Genomic DNA, 23,258 nt, shown 5'->3' with positions numbered 1-23,258 from the left:
TCCATGGCCCCTCGTCCCCTCCCTATCTCTGTAACGTCCTCCAGCCCTGCAATTCTCATCCTCCTGTTCAAATCCCTCCATGGCCCTCGCCCCTCCCTATCTCTGAAACCTCCTCTAGCCCCTACAATTCTCATCCTCCTGTTCAAAATCCCTCCATGACCCTCATCCCCTCCCTATCGCTGTAACCTCCTCCAGCCCGAACAATTCTCATCCTCCTGTTCAAATCCCTCCATGGTCCCTCGCCCCATTCCTATCTCAGTAACCTCCTCCAGTCCTACAATTCTCATCCTCCTGTTCAAATCCCTCCATGGCCCCTCGCCCCCTCCCTATCTCTGTATATGCATCAAGCCCTACAATTCTCATCCTCCTGTTAAAATCCCTCCATGGCCCTCGCCCCTCCCTATCTCTGAAACCTCCTCCAGCCCCTACAATTCTCATCCTCCTGTTCAAAATCCCTCCATGACGCTCATCCCCTCCCTATCTCTGTAACCTCCTCCAGCCCCTACAATTATCATCCTCCTGTTCAAATCCCTCCATGGTCCCTCGCCCCCTTCCTATCTCAGTAACCTCCTCCAGCCCCTACAATCCTCATCCTCCTGTTCAAATCCCTCCATGGCCCTCGCCCCCTCCCTATCTCTATAACCTCCTCCAGCCCCTACAAATCTCATCTTCCTGTTCAAATCCCTCCATGGCCCTCGCACACTCCCTATCTCTGTAACATTCTCCAGCCCCTACAATTCTCATCCTCCTGTTCAAATCCCTCCATGGCCCTCGCCACCCTCCCTATCTCTGTAAACTCCTCCAGCCCTACAATTCTCATCCTCCTGTTCAAATCCCTCCATGGCCCTGGCCCCCTCCCTATCTATATAACTTCCTCAAGCCCTACAGTTCTCATCCTCCTGTTCAAATCCCGCCATGGCCCTCACCCAATCCCTATCTCTGTAACCTCCTCCAGCCCACACAATTCTCATCCTCCTGTTCAAATCCCTCCATGGCCCTCACAACCCTCCCTAACTCTGTAACCTACTCCAGCCCTACAATTCACATCCTCCTGTTCAAATCCATCCATGGTCCTCACCCCACCCTATCTCTGCAACCTCCTCCAGCCCTACAATTCTCATCCTCCTGTTCAAATTCCTCCATGGCCCCTCGCCCCCTCCCTAACTGTGTAACCTCCTCCAGCCCGACAATTCTCATCCTCCTGTTCAAATCCCTCCATGGTACCCTCGCCCGCCCCTCCCTATCTCTGTAACCTCCTCCAGCCCCTACAATTCTCTTCCTCCTGTTCAAATCCCTCCATGGCCCTCGCCCCCTCCCTATCTCTGTAACCTCCTCCAGCCCCTACAATTCTCATCCTCATGTTCAAGTCACTCAATGGCCCTCGCCCCCCTCCCTATCTCTGTAACCTCCTCCAGCCCTATAATTCTCATCCTCCTGTTCAAATCCCTCCATGGCCCTCGCCACTCCCTATCTCTGTAACCTCCTCCAGCCTTACAATTCTCATCCTCTTGTTCAAAGCCCTCCATGGCCCCTCGCCCCCTCCCTATCTTTGTAACCTCCTCCAGCCCTACAATTCCAATCCTCCTGTTCAAATCCCTCCATGGCCCCTCACCCCCTCCCTATCTCTGTAACCTCCTCCAGCCCTATAATTCTCATCCTCCTGTTCAAATCCCTCCATGGTCCTCGCCCCTCCCTATCTCTGTAACCTCCTCCAGCCCCTACAATTCTCATCCTCCTGTTCAAATCCCTCCATGGCCCCTCGCCCCTCCCTATCTCTGTAACCTCCTCCAGCCCCTACAATTCTCATCCTCCTGTTCAAATCCCTCCAAGGCCCCTCGCCCCCCTCCCTATCTCTGAAACCTCCTCCAGCACTACAATTCTCATCCTCCTGTTCAAATCCCTCCATGGACTTCGCCCCTCCCTATCACTGTAACCTCCTCCAGCCCTACAATTCTCAGCCTCCTGTTCAAATCCCTCTATGACCCTCATCCCCTCCCTATCTCTGTAACCTCGACCAGCCCAACAATTCTCATCATCCTGTTCAAATCCCTCCATGGCCCTCGGCCCCTCCCTATCTCTGTAACCTACTCCAGCCCCTACAATTCTCATCCACCTGTTCAAATCCCTCCATGGCCCCCACCCCACCCTATCTCTGTAACCTCCTCCAGCCCTACAATTCTCATTCTCCTGTTCAAATCCATCCATGGCCCCTCGCCCCCTCCCTATCTCTGTAACCTCCTCCAGCCCTACAATTCTCATCCTCCTGTTCAAATCCCTCCATGGCCCCTCGCCCCCCCCACTCCCTATCTCTGTAACCTGCTCCAGCCCTACAATTCTCTTCCTCCTGTTCAAATCTCTCCATGGCCCTCGCCCCAATCCCTATCTCTGGCCCTCTTATCTCTGTAACCTCCTCAAGTCCCTCATCCCTGGTACCATTCTGGTCAATCTCCCCTTAACCTTCTCTGCTCCAAGGAGAACAACCCCAGCTTCTCCAGTCTCTCCACATCACTGAAGTCCCTCATCCCCGGTACCATTCTGGTCAATCTCCTCTTAACCTTCTCTGCTCTAAGGAGAACAACCCCAGCTTCTCCAGTCTCTCCACATCACTGAAGTCCCTCATCCCTGGTACCATTCTGCTCAATCTCCCCTTAACCTTCTCTGCTCTAAGGAGAACAACCCCAGCTTCTCCAGCCTCTCCACATCACTGAAGTCCCTCATCCCTGGTACTGTTCTGGTCAATCTCCCCTTAACCCTCTCTGCTCTAAGGAGAACAACCCCAGCTTCTCCAGTCTCTCCACATCACTGAAGTCCCTCATCCCCGGTACCATTCTGGTCAATCTCCTCTTAACCTTCTCTGCTCCAAGGAGAACAATCCCACCTTCTTCAGTCTCTCCACATCACTGAAGTCCCTCATCCCTGGTACCATTCTGGTCAATCTCCCCCTTAACCTTCTCTGCTCTAAGGAGAACAACCCCAGCTTCTCCAGTCTCTCCACATCACTGAAGTCCCTCATCCCTGGTACCATTCTGGTCAATCTCCTCTTAACCTTCTCTGCTCTAAGGAGAACAACCCCAGCTTCTCCAGTCTCTCCACATCACTGAAGTCCCTCATCCCTAGTACTATTCTGGTCAATCTCCCCTTAACCTTCTCTGCTCTGAGGAGAACAACCCCAGCTTCTCCAGTCTCTCCACATCACTGAAGTCCCTCATCCCTGGTACTGTTCTGGTCAATCTCCCCTTAACCTTCTCTGCTCTAAGGAGAGCAACCCCAGCTTCTCCAGTCTCTCCACATCACTGAAGTCCCTCATCCCTGGTACTGTTCTGGTCAATCTCCCCTTAACCTTCTCTGCTCTAAGGAGAGCAACCCCAGCTTCTCCAGTCTCTCCACATCACTGAAGTCCCTCATCCTTGGTGCCATTCTGGTCAATCTCCCCTTAACCTTCTCTGATCTAAGGAGAACAACCCCAGCTTCTCCAGTCTCTCCACATCACTGAAGTCCCTCATCCCTGGTACTGTTCTGGTCAATCTCCCCTTAACCTTCTCTGCTCTAAGGAGAACAATCTCAGCTTCTCCAGTCTCTCCACATCACTGAAGTCCCTCATCCCTGGTACCATTCTGGTCAATCTCCCCTTAACCTTCTCTGCTCTAAGTAGAACAATCCCAGCTTCTCCAGTCTCTCCACATCACTGAAGTCCCTCATCCCTGGTACTGTTCTGGTCAACCTCCCCTTAACACTCTCATCTCCATAGTTCCCAACAATTCTGCCTACACCTGAAATTGATGCAATTAAATCATTTAAATATTATCATGAAATGTAAAGAAAGAAAGAGAGAAAGACAGTAAGAAGAGAAGGAAGAAAGTCAGCCAATGAAATACATTTGAAGTGTGGTCACTGTTGTAATGTAGGAAACACGGCAGCCAATTTGTGCACAGCAAGCTCCCACAAACAGCAATGTGATGATGACCAGGTCATCTGTTTTTGTGACATTGTTTGAGGGATAAGTATTGGCCCCAGGACACCGGGGAGAACTCCCTCCTCCTGCTCTTCTTCGAAATAGTGGCCGTGGGATCTTTGACACCCATCTGGGAGAGCGCGTGACTCAGGCACGCCTTCAATCCAGGTCATCTTCCCGGCCTGGCTTCGATTTGCGCCCAGACTGCGCTTGTGTCTGTGGGCAAACACGCGGGAAATTCCAGCCCCATCGTTGGGAATGAACGACACGAATAAAACACACGGCCGGTGGACTGGGGAACGAGGCCCCGCGTAGGACAGCGCAGTTACGGTTCCTCTAGCCTGACCTCAGGCCCACTGAGTAACATCTTTGCAGATGGACCGCACAACTGCAAACCGTGCCTCCAGCACTCACTGTCTCCAGAGGAACCTCTTGCAACTTCACTTCTGTAAGATTCGAAATTTTCAGTCACTTAATCACGCAAGAAAACAGGGTCAATAAGACAGTTTTATTGACCAAAAGAAGCTTGTACAGAAAAACCTTTGATAAAAAAGGGCATACAAAATGGCCACCGGACCTCGTGATCAGTTTCTGGGACCATTTGATTTCTGTTACTGCAAGCCAGACAGGCTTGTGGATTGAGGACATTAAGCCCGCGAAAGCCAGTATCGGGAAACCGAAACTCAGGGAACTGAGCATACATATTAATTGGATTCTAAGTACAGGACAGTTTCAGGTAACAGGGTGGGGCCCATCAAGAAATGGGCGGACTTTTGAATGAACACTTAAACCCATTTAATGTACAAAGGAAAAACCGTTTGACAGCCATCAAGGGCAATCTCCAGACCGATCAATATACGAACCGAGTTACGGTGACAATGTAAAGACATTATCGGCCAGGAAGGCCAGTTAAGCTATCACCAGCTCCCGTTACAAGACAAAGCGCCCCTGCGGAGATTTCTGCCCGCCAAAAATATTACAAAGACAGGACTATGATTTGGCGGGAGATAAGACTGTCCCAAAACGGTATAACTGTGGATTGAAAAGTCCATCAGGGGTTTCGCTTCAGTTTCGCTTCAGATTCACGCTTCGGGAACACGCTTCTTCTACCTCGGTAGCTTCGGAATTCGAGTAGGACGTTTCGGGACGGACTCTTCGGTTAAGGCAGCGTGGTCGGTGTTCGGCCAGGCAAGGCTCGGCCACGACGGGAAGACGACGAGGGTGGCCCGTGTACATTTGTCGGGAGATCATCGACGACCCAGGCCGAAGGAGAAGACACCCTCAGGAAAACCGACGAGCCAGGCCGGAGGGAGAAATAAAAGGACACTCCGGGCCTAGCCCTCCAGGGCCTCAACATACCATTCGACCAGGAACTTTCCCATGTGCAGTTCTGCAACATCACATCGGTGACCGAGTCTTCCATGGGCATCCAGTTCTTAAAGTCACGTCGGTAACGGATTCAGTCATGACGAGCGCTCATCGAGACTGTATCTACTGCTCCATCGCCTGAGAGAAAACCAAACTGCGCCAGAAGCTTCCAAATCCACGTGACGACAGAAAGCTGTGCCAAAAAGGCTGCGAACCCCTTTTTTGCGAATCTGAAAGTGGTGAGCATGATTCCGAGTTCCTCAAGTCGAAACTTAGTTTAGGTCTAGGGGAGGGGGTTAAGGGTAATCGTAATGTGTTTCCCCTTTTACGACGTGCCGTGTGTTCCCCATTTCCATAGAGTTAAGTTTATAGATATGTGCATGATTGTAGTTATTTTGATCTGTGCTTATGACATGTATTTTATAATGCTGCAAACGGTTTTATAATAAAAGGCTCCATTTCGTGCTATTCAACCTGGTCTATTGAGTCTTTCTCTGCACTACAGTTCCCTGCACCTAAGTCCAAGGTCTAGAACCGTAGGGGAGAGTGGGTCGAACCACTCATGGGTAATTATTGCACAAAGCCTGGTAGGAGACCAGAACGAGCAAGAGAAACCCCCTACACTTCCTCAGCAACATCATTCGCCTGATTCTAAACTTCTCACTTTATTCACCATCTGATATCCAGGCCACTTATTTACGGTCTCACCACATCTTGGCCCTTTTATATGTTTAGCCCGAGTCAGTGAAACAACCAGAAGATCGTCGCTTCACAACCTCTTCCTAGTGTCTGAATCCAATTTTCCAGATGCTCTCTGTCTCCATTCTCCTGCTGATCGGTAAGTCTCCCCTCGTTTGAGTACTTGGTGGAAACAAGCGACAAGGAGGATTTCTTCATTGTAACACCCGCTGTCGAAATGTTTGGAAAGAGGAAGTTCATTCTGACTCTTAACTGCTATTTCAAAAGAGCTGCTAAAACCAGATATTCCGTTTTTGCAGGTAAAAAAGTGACCTGTGACATGTTTACGCTGCTCGTTGTATCGGGACTATCCCAACGCTCCCCTGGTGGGTCTCCCAGCTTCCGTTCTTTGTAACTTCATCTCATCCGAAGACCTGATGCCCATAACTTATGTCTCGATTTAAAAATTCTCATCCTCCTGTTCAAACCCATCCATGGCTCTCGCCCCCTCCCTATCTCTGTAACCTCCTGCAGCCCCTACAATTCTCATCCTCCTGTTCAAATCCCTCCATGGTCCCTCGCCCCCTCCCTATCTCTGTAACCTCCTCCAGTCCCTACAATTCTCATCCTCCTGTTCAAATCCCTCCATGGCCCTCGCCCCCCTCCCTATCACTGTAACCTCCTCCAGCCCTACAATTCTCATTCTCCTGTTCAAATCCCTCCATGGCCCCTCGCCCCCTCCCTATCTCTGTAACCTCCTCCAGCCCCTAAAATTCTTATTCTCCTGTTCAAAACCCTCCCTGGCCCCTCGCCCCTCCCTATCTCTGTAACCTCCTCCAAGCCCTACAACTCTCATCCTCCTGTTCAAATCCTTCCATGGCCCTCACACCCTCCCTATCTCTGTAACCTCCTCCAGCCCTACAAATCTCATCCTCCTGTTCAAATCCCTCCCTGGCCCCTCGCCCCTCCCTATCTCTGTAACCTCCTCCAGCCTGTACAATTTTCAAGCTCCTGTTCAAAGCCCTCCATGGACCCTCGCCCCCTCCCTATCTCTGTAACCTCCTCCAGCCCTACAATTCTCATCCTCCAGTTCAAATCCCTCCATGGCCCTCGTCCCCTCCCTATCTCTGTAACCTCCTCCAGTCCCTACAATTCTCATCCTCCTGTTCAAATCCCTCCATGGCCCTTGTCCCCCTCACTATCTCTGTATCCTCCTCCAGCCCCTAAAATTCTCATCCTCCTGTTCAAATACCTCCATGGCCCTCGCCCCTTCCCTATCTCTGTAACCAGCTCCAGCCCTACAATTCTCATCCTCCTGTTCCAATCCCACCATGGCCCCTCGCCCCCTTCCTATCTCTGTATCCTCCTCCAACCCCTACAATTCTCATCCTCCTGTTCAAATCCCTCCATGGCCCTCGCCCCCTCCCTATCTCTGTAACCTCCTCCAGCCCCTAAAATTCTCATCCACCTGTTCAAATCCCTCCATGGCCCTCGCCCCCACCCTATCTCTGTAACCTCCCCCAGCCCTACAATTATCACCCTCCTGTCCAAATCCCTCCATGGCCCTCGCCCCTCGCTATCTCTGTAAACTCCTCCAGCACCAACAATTCTCATCCTCCTGTTCAAATCCCTCCATGGCCCTCGCCCCCTCCCTTTCTCTGTAACCTCCTCCAGCCCCTACAATTCTCCTCCTCCTGTTCAAATCCCTCCTTGGCCCCTCGCTCCCTCCCTATCTCTGTAACCTCCTCCAGCCGCTATAATTCTCATCCACTTGTTCAAATCCCTCCATGGCCCTCACCCCCTCCCTATCTCTGTAAACTCCTCCAGCCCCTACAATTCTCATCCTCTTGTTCGAATCTCTCAATGGCCCTTGCCCCTACCCCATCTCTGTAACCTCCTCCAGCCCCTGCAATTCTCATCTTCCTGTTCAAACCCCTCCATGGCCCCTCGCCCCCTCCCTATCTCTGTAACCTCCTCCAGCCCCTACAATTCTCATCCTCCTGTTCAAATCCCTCCATGGCCCCACGCCCCCTCCCTATCTCTCTAACGTCCTCCAGCCCCTACAATTCTCATCCTCCTGTTCAAATCCCTCCATGGCCCCTCGCCCCCTCCCTATCTCTGTAACATCCTCCAGTCCTACAATTCTCATCCTCCTGTTCAAATCCCTCCATGGCCCCTCGCCCCCTCCCTATCTCTGTAACCTCCTCCAGCCCCTAAAATTCTCATCCTCCTGTTCAAGTCCCTCCATGGCCCCTCGCCCCCTCCCTATCTCTGTAACCTCCTCCAGCCCTACAATTCTCATCCTCCTGTTCAAATCTCTCCATGGCCCTCGCCCCCTCCCTATCTCTGTAACCTCCTCCAGCCCTACAATTCTCATCCTCCTGTTCAAATCTCTCCATGGACCTCTCCCCTCCCTATCTCTGTAACCTCCTCCAGCCCCTAAAATTCTAATCCTCCTGTTCAAATCCCTCCATGGCCCTCGCCCCCACCCTATCTCTGTAACCTCCTCCAGCCCCTACAATTCTCATCCACCTGTTCAAATCCCTCCATGGCCCCTCGCCCCCCTCCCTATCTCTGTAACCTCCTCCAGTCCCTACAATTCTCATCCTCCTGTTCAAATCCCTCCATGGTCCCTCGCCACCTCCCTATCTCTGTAACCTCCTCCAGCCCCTAAAATTCTCATCCTCCTGTTCAAATCCCTCCATGGCCCCTCGCCCCCCTCCCTATCTCTGTAACCTCCTCCAGTCCCTACAATTCTCATCCTCCTGTTCAAATCCCTCCATGGTCCCTCGCCCCCCTCCCTATCTCTGTAACCTCCTCCAGCCCTACAATTCTCATCCTCCTGTTCAAATCCCTCCATGGCCCTCGCCCCCTCCCTATCTCTGTAACCTCCTCCAGCCCCTACAATTCTCATCCTCCTGTTCAAATCCCTCCATGCCCCCCACCCCCTCCCTATCTCTGTAACCCCCTCCAGCCCCTACAATTCTCATCCTTCTGTACAAATCCCTCCATGGCCCCTCACCCCCTCCCTATCTCTGTAACCTCCTCCAGCCCCTACAATTCTCATCCTCCTGTTCAAATCCCTCCATGGTCCCTCGCCCCCTCCCTATCTCTGTAACCTCCTCCAGCCCGTACAATTCTCATCCTCCTGTTCAAATCCCTCCATGGTCCCTCGCCCCCTCCCTAACTCTGTAACATCCTCCAGTCCTACAATTCTCATCCTCCTGTTCCAATCCCTCCATGGCCCTCGTCCCCGCCCTATTTCTGTAACCTCCTCCAGCCCTACAATTCTCATCCTCCTGTTCAAATCTCTCCATGGACCTCTCCCCTCCCTATCTCTGTAACCTCCTCCAGCCCCTACAATTCTCATCCTCCTGTTCAAATCCCTCCATGGCCCTCGCCCCCTCCCTATCTCTGTAACCTCCTCCAGCCCCTACAATTATCACCCTCCTGTTCAAATCCCTCCATGGCCCTCGCCCCTCCCTATCTCTGTAACCTCCTCCAGCCCCTACAATTCTCATCCTCCTGTTCAAATCTCTCCATGGTCCCTCGCCCCCTCCCAATCTCTGTAACCTCCCCCAGCTCCTACAATTTTCATCCTCCTGTTCAAATCCCTCCATGGCCCTCACCCCCTCCCTATCTCTGTAAGCTCCTCCAGCTTTACAATTCTCATCCTCCTGTTCAAATCTCTCCATGGTCCCTCACCCCCTCCCTATCTCTGTAACCTCCCCCAGCTCCTACAATTCTCATCCTCCTGTTCAAATCCCTCCATGGCCCCTCGCCCCCTCCCTATCTCTGTAAGCTCCTCCAGCCCTACAATTCTCATCCTCCTGTTCAAATCTCTCCATGGCCCCTCGCCCCCTCCCTATCTCTGTAAGCTCCTCCAGCCCTACAATTCTCATCCTCCTGTTCAAATCTCTCCATGGCCCCTCGCCCCCTCCCAATCTCTGTAACCTCCTCCAGCCCCTACAATTCTCATCCTCCTGTTCAAATCCCTCCATGGCCCCTCGCCCCCTCCCTATCTCTGTAAGCTCCTCCAGCCCTACAATTCTCATCCTCCTGTTCAAATCTCTCCATGGTCCCTCGCCCCCTCCCAATCTCTGTAACCTCCTCCAGCCCCTACAATTCTCATCCTCCTGTTCAAATCCCTCCATGGCCCCTCGCCCCCTCCCTATCTCTGTAAGCTCCTCCAGCCCTACAATTCTCATCCTCCTGTTCAAATCCCTCCATGGCCCTCACCCCCTCCCTATCTCTGTAACCGCCTCCAGCCCCTACAATTCTCATCCTCCTGTTCAAATCCCTCCATGGCCCTCGCCCCCTCCCTATCTCTGTAACCTCCTCCAGCCGCTAAAATTCTCATCCTCCTGTTCCAATCCCTCCATGACCCTCGCCCCCTCCCTATCTCTGTAACCTCCTCCAGTCCCTACAATTCTGATCCTCCTGCTCAAATCCCTCCATGGCCCCTCGCCCCCTCCCTATCTCTGTAACCTCCTCCAGCCCCTACAATTCTCATCCTCCTGTTCAAATCCCTCCATGGCCCCTCGCCCCCTCCCTATCTCTGTAACCTCCTCCAGCCCCTACAATTCTCATCCTCCTGTTCAAATCCCTCCATGGCCCCTCGCCCCCTCCCTATCTCTGTAACCTCCTCCAGCCCCTACAATTCTCATCCTCCTGTTCAAATCCCTCCAGGGCCCTCGCCCCCTCCCTGTCCCTGTAACCTCCCCCAGCCTCCTTCTCTCTCTCTCCCACCCTCCATCCTCCTCTCTCTAACGCCCTCCCTCCTTGTCTTTGTCTCGCGCTCTCGTTCCTTCCTCTCGCTCTCCCTCCCTCTCTCATTCCCTTCTTCCATTCCTCCCTCTCATCCTTTGGCTAAATGGTACCATTCTAAAGGGGGTGCATGAACAGAGAGACCTGGGGGTATATGTGCACAAATCATTGAAGGCGGCAGGGCAAGTTGAGAAAGCGGTTAAAAAAGCATACGGGATCCTGGGCTTCATAAATAGAGGCAGAGAGTACAAGAGCAAAGAAGGTTCGGCCTCAACTGGAGTATTGTGTCCAATTCTGGGCACCGCACTTTAGGAAGGATGTGAAGGCCTTGGAGAAGCTGCAGAGGAGATGGACCAGAATGGGACCAGGGATGAGGGACTTCAGTGATGTGGAGAGACTGGAGAAGCTGGGGTTGTTCTCCTTGGAGCAGAGAAGGTTAAGGGGAGATTGACCAGAATGGTACCAGGGATGAGGGACTTCAGTGATGTGGAGAGACAGGAGAAGCTGGGGTTGTTCTCCTTAGAGCAGAGAAGGTTAAGGGGAGATTGACCAGAATGGTACCAGGGATGAGGGACTTCAGTGATGTGGAGAGACTGGAGAAGCTGGGATTGTTCTCCTTAGAGCAGAGAAGGTTAAGGGGAGATTGACCAGAATGGTACCAGGGATGAGGGACTTCAGTGATGTGGAGAGACTGGAGAAGCTGGGGTTGTTCTCCTTAGAGCAGAGAAGTTTGAGTGGAGATTTGATCGAGGTGTTCAAAATCATGAGGGGTCGGGACAGAGTAGATAGAGAGAAACTGTTCCCATTGGCGGAAGGGTCGCGAACCAGAGGACACAGATTTAAGGTGATTGGCAGAAGAACCAAAGGCGACATGAGGAAAAGGTTTTTTATGCAGCGAGTGGTTAGGGTCTGGAATGCGCTGCCTGAAAGGGCGGTGGAGGCAGATTCAATCGTGGCTTTCAAAAGGATGTCGGATAAGAACCTGAAGGAAATCAATTGCAGGGCTACGGGGAAAGGGCGGGGGAGTGGGACTAGCTGAAGTGCTCTTGCAGAGAGCCGGCACGGGCACGAGGGGCCGAACGGCCTCCTTCTGTGCTGTGACCATTCTATGATTCTAGAATACTATGATCTGAAGTTCTGCTTCAATGTGTCGTGAACTCAAACACCGCAAATCCCTCTGCATTCTCGCCAAAGACTGAAGCACAAAATCCACAGCGATTCCCCGGTGTCAGTACTGAGGGAGTGCTGCACTGTCGGAGGAGCCCTCTTTAAGATGAGACGTTCAACCAAGGCCCCATCTGTCCTCTCAGGTGGACATCACAGATCCCAGGGCACGCTTTTGAAGAAGAGCAGGGGGGAGTTCTCCCCTGGCCAATATTTATCCCTCAATCAACATCACGAAAACAGATCGTCTGGTCATTATAACATTGCAGTTTGTGGGAGCTTGCTGTGTGCAAACTCTCCACCACATATCCTATCGAAATGCTCTGCAAAAACGACACCCGGGCAGAACTTCGCCGCACTTCGAAATAGTGTCATGGCTCTATTATGTCCACATTAGAGTTCAGATGGGGCCTCGGTTTAATGTCACATCTGAAAGACGGCACCTCCGACATTGCAGAGCTCCCTCAGTAGAGCACCGGGGAGTGTGGACCTGGATTATGGGGGTCGAGTCCTAGACTATATACATCTACCTCCGACAGTGCAGTGCTCCCTCAGTACTGGCACCGGGGAGTGCGGGCCTGGATTATGGGGCTCGCGTCCTAGAGTATACACATCTACCTCCGACAGTGCAGCGCTCCCTCAGTACTGGCACCGGGGAATGTGGGCCTGGATTATGGGGCTCGAGTCCTAGAGTATATACATCTACCTCCGACAGTGCAGCACTCCCTCAGTACTGGCACCGGGGAGTGTGGGCCTGGATTATGGGGCTCGAGTCCTAGAGTATATACATCTACGTCCGACAGTGCAGCACTCCCTCAGTACTGGCACCGGGGAGTGTGGGCCTGGATTATGGGGCTCGAGTCCTAGAGTATATACATCTACCTCCGACAGTGCAGCGCTCCCTCAGTACTGGCACCGGGGAGTGTGGGCCTGGATTACGGGGCTCCAGTCCTAGAGTATATACATCTACCTCCGACATTGCAGCACTCCCTCAGTACTGGCACCGGGGAGTGTGGGCCTGGATTATGGGGGTCGAGTCCTAGAGTATATACATCTACCTCCGACAGTGCAGCACTCCCTCAGTACAGGCACCGGGGAGTGTGGGCCTGGATTATGGGGCTCGCGTCCTAGAGTATATACATCTACCTCCGACAGTGCAGCACTCCCTCAGTACTGGCACCGGGGAGTGTGGGCCTGGATTCTGGGGCTCCAGTCCTAGAGCATATACATCTACCTCCAACAGTGCAGCGCTCCCTCAGTACTGGCACCGGGGAGTGTGGGCCTGGATTATGGGGCTCGAGTCCTAGAGTATATACATCTACCTCCGACAGTGCAGCGCTCCCTCAGTACTGGCACCGGGGAGTGTGGGCCTGGATTATGGGGCTCGAGTCCTAGAGTATATGCATCTACCTCCGACAGCGCAGCGCTCCCTCAGTACTGGCACCGGGGAGTGTGGGCCTGGATTATGGGGCTCGAGTCCTAGAGTATATACATCTACCTCCGACAGTGCAGCGCTCCCTCAGTACTGGCACCGGGGAGTGTGGGCCTGGATTATGGAGCTCAAGTCGCAGTGGGACCTGAACGGATGATCATTTGACTCGGGCGAGCATGCTCCACCCAGGCCACAGCTGACACCCAGCAAGCAGATGTGTTGCTTTAAGGGAGAACAATGCACGTTTGCTCTGCAAGATAATCTCACTAGAACCAGAGACACTTGAATCCTCACGCTAATCAGAGAATGATACGGCACAGAAGGAGGCCATTCGGCCCATCGAGTCGGTGCCGGCTCTCTGTGGAGCAATCCCAGTCAGTCCCATTCCCCCGCTCTATCCCCGTAACCCTGCAAGTTTATTTCCCTCGAGTGCCTATCCAGTCTTCCCTTGAAAACATCGAGTGTCTCCGCTTCCACCACTTCCGTCGGCAGCGAGTTCCAGGTCCTCACCACTCACTGCATAAAAAAGTTTTTCCTCACATCCCCCTGTATCTCTTGCCCAAAACCTTAAATCTGTGTCCCCGAGTCCTTGTACCATCAACTAGTGGGAACAGCCTTTCCCCGTCTAGCTTATCCAAACCCGTCATAATCTTGTACATCTCGATCAAATCACCCCTCAACCTCCTTTGCTGTAATGAAACCAAATCCAGCTTCTCCAACCTGTCCTTGTAGCTAAGATCCCCCACCCCCGGAACCATTCTGGTCAATCTCCTCTGCACCCTCTCAAGGGGCTTCACATCCTTCCTAAAGTGTGGTGACCAGAACTGGACACAATACTCCAGTTGTGGCCTAACCAGCGTTTTATAAAGTTTCAGCATAACATCTCTACTTTTGTACTCAATACCTCTATTTATGAAGCCCAAGATCCCATATGCTTTGCTAACCACTCTCTCAATATGTCCCGCCACCTCCAGGGACCTGTGCACATTAACCCCCAGGTCCCTCTGTCCTTGCACACTCTTTAAAACTGTGCCATTAAGTGTATATTGCCTCCCCCTGTTCCTTCTCATAGATCCCAAAATTTTTCCTCTTGAAGTATTTCTCCAGTTCCCCTTTTGAAAGTTACTATTGAATCTGCTTCCACCGCCCTTTCAGGCAGCGCGTTCCAGATCACAACAACTCGCTGCGTAAAGAAACATGATTTTGTACGCTATTCTCTAACGGATCTCTTCTCTGTTTTGTTCCCCTATCTCTGTGTTCCGTTCCAGTATCCTCGCTTGATACCAGCAATGAACAAATCGGTGAGTATCCCACATTCAAATAAAGTCTCAGGCCAATGAATAACTGTGCTCGAGAATGAGAGGAATTACCAATAGTGGTGAATGACAAACTCAGAACGACAGAGATCCACTAATTCTGGTCAAATTATACTGGGTATTTTTGCTCTGAGATGATGTAGCAGATTACCAACTCCATAGTGGCAAATGGAATTTAACCCTGAAAAGTGTGAGGTGAGGCATTTTGGGAGGACTAACAAGGCACAGGAATACACAATGAATGGTAGGACCCTAGGAAGGACGGAGGATCAGAGGGACCTTGGTGTGCATTGTAGGGGGGCATCCTTTACCTGGTTTACGGTAATTTACCTTCCTTTACCTGGTTTACGGTAATTTACCTGGTCAGGCAGCCTTTTTCCACTGCACTTTGACCAGTTCGAATTGCTAAACCCCTCCTTCCAGTTCTGACTGGAGGAACTTATAATTAATGATATATTAAAACGGACAAATGGTCTGGATGCAAGAAAGTCAAACTTTATTAAAACTAAGAAACTACACCACACGATCTTGTAATCACGGTAAAATTGCTTAAATAGGGGAGGAAAAAAAAAACACAACGAGGGAAATCAACTAAAATACGATTCTAACGAAATCCCCACTTTACTCCCACCCCTATGCCTATCCTAAGTTGCCTTGCGGAAGGCCAGAAAAATATATGCTCACCACTGCAGTGCCAGCTCCGTGTCCCATGAGATCTTCACTGTCCTGAAGTAAAGAAACACCCCAGTGTTTTAAAAGTAAACTTCTGGTGTTCTTACTTCTTCAGACAGACGCCACGCTGTAGAGGGCACACGGAGGCAAGCCAGAGAGAGAGAGATGCCTCTGAGAAGCTATCTCTTATACCCCAGTTTTGGGGCCGAAATGTTCCCGCCCAGATCCGGAAGTTTCTGGGCTAAAACAAAAGGGATCCAACTGTCCCCATTGTCCAGTAATGGGTGATTCAAACCCATTCATTTTAAACTGTTTCCTTCCTCAGTTTAAGTGTTTCTTTTCAAATGTCTGTGCTGAGCCTTCGACCCATCTCCATTCACCCTGATGGGTTTTGAATGGAGTTGTATTACTATGTAAACAGAAACCCATTATCTTGTGGTCACTGAAACCGCAGTCAATTGGTTTAATCCCTTGTGCAAATATCCTTGTAGCAGTTTCTGTAAACAAACATCGATTGTCTCTGCAGGGAGGGGAAACTCCCCTTTTGATTGACAGAATTTGACTGCCGTTGCTTCACAGACACAGAAAGCTGCTTCCAGGCCCTTTGTCCTCAGCCACGCGGTCTGACGGCCATTTTATCCCTGGGCAATTTACCAAACTCAAGAGTACCTTTTTAAAATAAAAATGTACTGTCTTAAGGTGTGCGATTTTTTTACAAAGTTCTTTGATTCCAGTGTTGTCCAAGTGCTGCCTAGCTTAACACAGCCTTCTTGCGGTTCTGCGTATGTTTTAAAACATTGTCCAACCCAGAGACAATTTAAATCACGCAAAGTCTTCGTCCACGATGTGGATTAATATTTCCCGATCTTCGGGGGCTGAGGGGATTTTGCGAACCCCTACACATTCCCATTGACACCTATTCTAGACCCATCTTTTGTATCTTCACTCGTCCCATTACCATCTCCTCTCGCCTCGCACCATCACCCTTATTGTCATTCAATCTCTCCTGCCATCCACCCTATCACAGACCTTCACTTCTGTTCTTTCATAGAATCATAGAAACTTGCGGCACAGAAGGAAGCCATTCGGCCCATCGTGTCCATGCCGGCTGACAAGGACCTACCCAGCCTAGTCCCACTTTCCAGCTCTTGGTCCGTAGCCCTGTGGGTTACGGTACTTCAAGCACATATCCAAGCACTTTTTAAATGTGATGAGGGTTCCTGCCTCGACCACCCTTTCAGGCAGTGAGTTCCAGACCCCCACCACCCTCTGGGTGAAGAACGTCCTCCTCAACTCCCCTTTAATCCTTCTCCCAATTACTTTAAATCCATGCCCTCTGGTTATTGGCCTCTCTGCTAGGGGAAATAGGTCCTTCCTATCCACTCTAACTAGGCCCCTCATCATTTTATACACCTCAATTAAATCTCCCCTCAGCCTCCTCTGTTCCAAGGAAAACAACTTCAGCCTATCCAATCTTTCCTCGTAGCTAAAATTCCCCAGCCCAGGCAACATCCTGGTAAATCTCCTCTGCACCCTCTCTAGTGCAATCACATCGTTCCTGTAATGTGGTGACCAGAACTGCACGCAGTACTCTAGCTGCGGCCTAACTAGTGTTTTATACAGAAGAAGCATAACCCCCCCTGCTCTTGTATTTTATGCCTCGGCTAATAAAGGCAAGTATCCTGCATGCCTTCTTAACCGCCTTATCTACCTGTCCTGCTACCTTCAGGGATCTGTGGACATAGAAACACAGAAACATAGAAGATAGCAGCAGGAGTCGGCCATTCGGTCCCTCTAGCCTGCTCCGCCATTCAATGAGATCATGGCTGATCATCCAAATTCAGTGCCCTGTCCCTGCCTTCTCCCCATATCCCTTGATCCCTTTAGCCTTGAGAAATATATCCAACTCCTTCTTGAATATATTTAATAAGTTGGCCTCAACTGCCTTCTGCGGTAGAGAATTCCACAGGTTCACCACTCTCTGGGTGAAGAAATTCCTCCTCATCTCTGTCCTAAAGGGCTTACCCCTTATCCTTAGACTGTGACCCCTGGTTCTGGACTCCCCCGCCATCGGGAACATCCTTCCTGCATCTAGTCTGTCTAGTCCTGTTAGAATTTTATAAGTTTCAATGAGATCCCATTGCACTCCAAGGTCCCTCTGACCCTCTACACTTCTCAATGTCCTTCCATTCCCTCCCCTCCCTCCTTTCCCTGCCTCTGCACTCGCTTGAACCCCTGTCACATCTCTAACGTTTTCCAGTTCTGACGAAGGGTCATCGACCTGAAACATCGACTCTGTTCCTCTCCCCCTCCGCGGATGCTGCCTGGCCTGCTGAGTATTTACAACATTTACCGTTTATTTTTCAGTATGAGGCCTGCTCAAGATCGGTTGGATCAAGCCCAACGTGTCTGATATCTGTTTTTTTATTCTTCAGCTCCCTTAGCCAAGCCCACCCTGTCTCTGGATTCTCCATGGGATGTTATTCTACCGGGCGAAGAGCATTCGCTCACCTGTCATTTCCCTCACACCAGCTGCAATGTTGAGTTCCACAGAGTTAATGAAAGTAGGAACATTGGATACATCAGTGAAGTAAGCTACACCGCCAATGTTAAGGTTGTTGAAGACAAAACGTTTAACGGTCGCATCGACTACACCTGTCAATATAGAAAATACTTCGAGGATTTCAACATGTGGTCAGACTCACCACACAGTGAGCCCGTGGCGTTAACTGTAAGAGGTAAGGAAGCTGCACCCCCATTCTCAGCGGCCAAGTAACACTAACAACCATGGAATGATATGGCACAGGAGGAGGCCACTCGGACAACCGTGCCTGCGCCGTCTCTCTGGTCGAGCTCTCCCATTAGTCCCGCTTCCCCTCACTCGTTCCCCGTAGCCCTGATATTTCTTCCTTTGCAAGTATTTCTCCGATTTCCCCTTTCGAAAGTTACTATTGAATCTGCTTCCACCGCCCTTTCAGGCAGCGCGTTCCAGATCACAACAACTCGCTACCTAAAGAAATGTTTCCTCATCTCCCCTCTGGTTCTTTTGCCAATTATCATAAATCTACATCCTCTACCTCCCAACCCTCCTGCCACTGGAAACAATTTATCCATATATACTCTATCAAAATCCCTCATAATCATTAGTATCTCTATTCAATCTCCTCTTAAACTTCTCTGCTCTAAGGAGAACAACCCCAGCTTCTCCAGTCTCTCCACATCACTGAAGTCCCTCATCCCTGGTCCCATTCTGGTCAATCTCCCCTTAACCTTCTCTGCTCTAAGGAGAACAATCCCAGCTTCTCCAGTCTCTCCACATCACTGAAGTCCCTCATCCCCGGTACCATTCTGGTCAATCTCCCCTTAACCTTCTCTGCTCTAAGGAGAACAACCCCAGCTTCTCCAGTCTCTCCACATCACTGAAGTCCCTCATCCCTGGTACCATTCTGGTCAATCTCCCCTTAACCTTCTCTGCTCTAAGGAGAACAATCCCAGCTTCTCCAGTCTCTCCACATCACTGAAGTCCCTCATCCCCGGTACCATTCTGGTCAATCTCCCCTTAACCTTCTCTGCTCTAAGGAGAACAACCCCAGCTTCTCCAGTCTCTCCACATCACTGAAGTCCCTCATCCCTGGTCCCATTCTGGTCAATCTCTCCTTAACCTTCTCTGCTCTAAGGAGAACAATCCCAGCTTCTCCAGTCTCTCCACATCACTGAAGTCCCTCATCCCCGGTACCATTCTGGTCAATCTTCCCTTAACCTTCTCTGCTCTAAGGAGAACAACCCCAGCTTCTCCAGTCTCTCCACATCACTGAAGTCCCTCATCCCTGGTCCCATTCTGGTCAATCTCCCCTTAACCTTCTCTGCTCTAAGGAGAACAACCCCAGCTTCTCCAGTCTCTCCACATCACTGAAGTCCCTCATCCCTGGTACCATTCTGGTCAATCTCCTCTTAACCTTCTCTGCTCTAAGGAGAACAACCCCAGCTTCTCCAGTCTCTCCACATCACTGAAGTCCCTCATCCCTGGTCCCATTCTGGTCAATCTCCCCTTAACCTTCTCTGCTCTAAGGAGAACAATCCCAGCTTCTCCAGTCTCTCCACATCACTGAAGTCCCTCATCCCTGGTACCATTCCGGTCAATCTCCTCCTCAACCTTCTCTGCTCTAAGGAGAACAACCCCAGCTTCTCCAGTCTCTCCACATCACTGAAGTCCCTCATCCCTGGTCCCATTCTGGTCAATCTCCCCTTAACCTTCTCTGCTCTAAGGAGAACGGAATAGAGTCCTTACAGGAAGCGGGGTGGGAGGCAGTGTAGTCCAGGTAGCTGTGGGAGCCGGTGGGCTTGTAGTGAATGTTGGTCGAAAGCCGATCGCCAGAACTGGACGTACAATCCCTCTACACCTCCATCCCCCACCAGGATGGCCTGAGGACCCTCCAACTCTTCCTTGAACAGAGGCACGACCAGTCCCCATCCACCACCACCCTCCTCCGCCTGGCTGAACTCGTTCTCACATTGAACAACTTCTCCTCTGACTCCACTCACTTCCTCCAAATCAAAGGTGTTGCTATGGGAACCCGCATGGGTCCTAGCTATGCCTGCCTTTTCATGGGATATGTGGAACATTCTTTGTTCCAGTCCTACTCGGGCCCCCTCCCTCAACTCTCTTTCCGGTACATCGATGATTGTATCCGTGCCATTTCCTGCTCTCGCCCTGAACTAGATAAGTTCATTCACTTTACTTCCAATTTCCACCCTTCCCTCGCCTTCACATGGTCCATCTCCGACTCTTCCCTTCCCTTCCTTGACTTCTCCGTCTCCATTTATGTTCGTAAGTTCCGCTTACCCGTCCCGTCCTCGCCGTGAGGGTCGGGTTAAAATAGGGGCAAAAGAAACAGGGTAGGAACGTCTGCTGTAGTTTGCAAGTTGAAACATAAGAAACTTAAGGAACAGGAGCAGGAATAGGCCACTCGGCCCCTCGAGCCTGCTCCGCCATTCAATAAGATCGTGGCCGATCTAGGGCTCAAAGCCACTTCCCCGCCCGCTCCCCATAACCCTTCACTCCCTTATCTTGCAAAGATCTGTCTATCTCCACCTTAAATGTATTTAATGACCCAGCCTCCATGGCTCTCCGGGGCAGAGAATTCCACAGATTTACGACCCTCCGAGAGAAGAAATTCCTCCTCATCTCAGTTCTAAAAGGGCGACTCTTTATTCTGAGACTGTGCCCCCGAGTTCTAGATTTCTCCACGAGGGGAAACATCCTCTCGGCATCTACCTTGTCGAGCCCCCTCAGTATCTTATGTTTCAATAAGATCACCTCTCATTCTTCTAAACTCCAATGAGTATAGGCCCAACCTGCTCAACCTTTCCTCATAAGTCAAACCCCCTCATCTCAGGAATCAACCCAGTGAATCGTCTCTGAACCGCCTCCAATGCAAGTATATCCTTCCTTAAATAAGGAGACCAAAACTGTACGCAGTACTCCAGGTGTGGTCTCACCAATACCCTGTACAGTTGTAGCAGGACTTCCCTGCTTTTATACTCCAACCCCCTTGAAATAAAGGCCAACATTTCATTTGCCTTTAATTGCTGTACCTGCATGCCAACTTTTTGTGTTTCATGCACAAGGACCCCCAGGTCCCTCTGAACTGTCGCATTTTCTAATCTCTCTCCATTTTAATAATAGTATGCTTTTTTATTTTTCCTGCTAAACCGGATAACCTCGCACTTTCCCACGTGATACTCCATCTGCCAAATGTTTGCCCACTCACTTAGCCTGTTCTTAACCTTTGCAGGTTCTTTGAGTCACCTGCGCAACTTGCTTTCCCACCCGTCCTTGTATCATCCGCAAACTCGGCGACAATTACACACGGGTCCCTTCATCCAAGTCATTAATGTAGATTGTAAATAGTGAAGAGAGAAGGGAGGGAGGGAGGAAGACAGAACGAGAGATAGAGAAAGTGAGAGAGAACAAGAAAGAAACAGAGGGAGAGGGAAAGAGGGAAGAGAGGGAAATGGAGAGAAAGAAAGTAAATCAGGACGTCAATAGCTGCATGTCTGTTTCGCTGCAGACACACTCCCGAAGGCCGGCATTTCCCTCGACCCGGCTGCTGGAGTGGTCGGCAGAGGGCAGCCCTTTCGCATTACCTGCACGGGCGACATTCACCCGGCTGGGGGCCTGATCCACCTGTACCGAGACGGCGAAGGGAAGCCCGAGGAGGCAGCCAGCGTCTCCGGATCCGAGCGGTCAGCCTCGTTCTCCATCACGGACACCGACGCGGCTGGGACACGGAACTACACCTGCGCCTACCAGCGAACGGTGAGGCAGAGAACCTATCGCTCACCCCACAGCGATCCGGTGTGGGTAACAGTGACAGGTAAGTGAGACTTCCCTACATTGACAGAAAAAACTTGGCATTTCTATAGCTCCTTTCATGACCTTGGGGTGACCCAAAGCGCTTTAGAAACAGAAAAACAGTAGCAGGAGTCGGCCATTCGGCCTTTCGAGCCTGCTCCGCCATTCAATATGATCATGGCTGATCCTCTATCTCAATACCATATTCCCGCTCTCTCCCATACCCTTTGATGCCTTTTGTGTCTAGAAATCTATCGATCTCATTCTTAAATAGATTCAGTGACTTGGCCTCCACAGCCTTCTGTGGTAGAGAATTCCACAGGTTCACCACCCTCTGAGTGAAGAAATTTCTCCTCATCTCAGTCCTAAATGTCCTACCCCGTATCCTGAGACTGTGACCCCTCGTTCTAGACCCCCAGCCAGGGGAAACATCCTCCCTGCATCCAGTCTGTCTACCCCGGTCAGAATTTTATACGTTTCAATGAGATCCCTGTAATGTATATACCTTTAAGGGGGGAACTATCTTTTACAGCTCATGTATACTGCAGTACCGGCAGTGACCACACCTGTATATAGCACTGAGTAGTAATCTGTACAGATCAGTTCCAGTGTGAGCCACGTTGAGTAAACACCTGTTGTACCGTTCTCCTGCAGTCTGTGTCTTATTATACACAGACACAACATTGGCGACAAGGCAAGTTCGAACCTACCTGCAACTCTGCATCATCTCCCGGGGATTCGTTCCTGGAGATCGGTGGATTGGAGGTCAAGGCCAGAGACTCGGGTGTCGACCATGGACAACCGCCCAGTCATCCAGCAGAGACTCGAGAATTGCGGGGGAGGCTGTCGAGAGCCAGGCTTGGCTTTCCAGTCGAGGTGGTCCAGCGAAACGGGCTGGCAACAGGTAGTGCGCAGACCCTTCCCGGACAGAGGCGGCCTAGAGCCCGACCGAGCGGCACAGCAAAGGGCCGAGCAGCATCGACGGGGGAGAGAGAGAGAGAGGGCAGAGCGCACAGGGCGCAGCCGGTGTTCAGGGGCTGAGCAGCGTCAAAGAGAGGGAGAGAGAGATGCGCAGAAACCCGCGAGTCGCTGCCATCGCCACGAGGACCGTCGAGAGTGGCGTTGGCAGCAGCGCAGGAGAAGCGCGCGAAACCTACAGGGCGCTGCCATTGCCACGAGAACCGCTGGGAGCGGCGTTGGCAGCAGCGGGGGAGGAAGGAAAGAGTGGGAGATGCCATTTTAAGCCATTGGGAGACGCCATTTTAAACCACTACCAAAATGCCGAAGAGTGACAGTATCACCGCGTTTGACAATAAAGTCGAAGACTGGACTACATATGTCGAACGAATAGAGGTGTACTGCAAGGCAAATGAGGTGTCAAATGACAAGAAAGCGTCGGCATTGTTCAATTTAATGGGTGCAAAGACGTATGGTTTATTACGAAATCTAGTAACCCCAACGAAGCCAATGGAAAAGAGTTTTGAAGACATAGTAACGATACTACAGGAACATTTAAACCCCACACCGATGCTGATAGCAGAAAGATTCAAGTTT

General features: G+C 51.1%; 2 protein-coding genes across 2 annotated transcripts in view; one reads left to right on the top strand and one right to left on the bottom strand.

Annotated features, from left to right (window-relative positions):
• The window catches only part of LOC147084901 (cytohesin-2), a 552,369-nt gene that overhangs the window by 199,840 nt on the left and 329,271 nt on the right, over nt 1–23,258 (bottom strand). The gene's annotated exons all lie outside the window — the stretch shown is intronic.
• Nucleotides 6,237–21,734, top strand: LOC147084904 (uncharacterized). Its single transcript, XM_085979311.1, has 4 exons — nt 6,237–6,318; nt 14,630–14,662; nt 17,785–18,087; nt 21,421–21,734. Exons 1-4 carry the CDS (start codon nt 6,237–6,239, stop codon nt 21,732–21,734), a joined length of 732 nt encoding a protein of 243 aa, XP_085835437.1.

The sequence above is a fragment of the Somniosus microcephalus genome, unplaced genomic scaffold (genome assembly GCF_052327205.1).
Source record: "Somniosus microcephalus isolate GS21.2 unplaced genomic scaffold, FLI_Smic_1.0 unresolved_chr9, whole genome shotgun sequence".
NCBI lineage: Eukaryota > Metazoa > Chordata > Chondrichthyes > Squaliformes > Somniosidae > Somniosus > Somniosus microcephalus.
Note: the sequence above shows the minus strand (reverse complement) of the source record. Positions and strands in the feature narration are given on the sequence as shown.

Bases quoted from the DNA above. Each gene is read 5' to 3' on its own strand.
- LOC147084904 (XM_085979311.1), top strand. From the start codon at position 6,237: ATGTTTGGAAAGAGGAAGTTCATTCTGACTCTTAACTGCTATTTCAAA. The intron at 14,663-17,784 runs GTGAGTATCCCA...TTTATTCTTCAG, and splicing joins TACCAGCAATGAACAAATCG to CTCCCTTAGCCAAGCCCACC. The intron at 18,088-21,420 runs GTAAGGAAGCTG...GTTTCGCTGCAG, and splicing joins CGTGGCGTTAACTGTAAGAG to ACACACTCCCGAAGGCCGGC.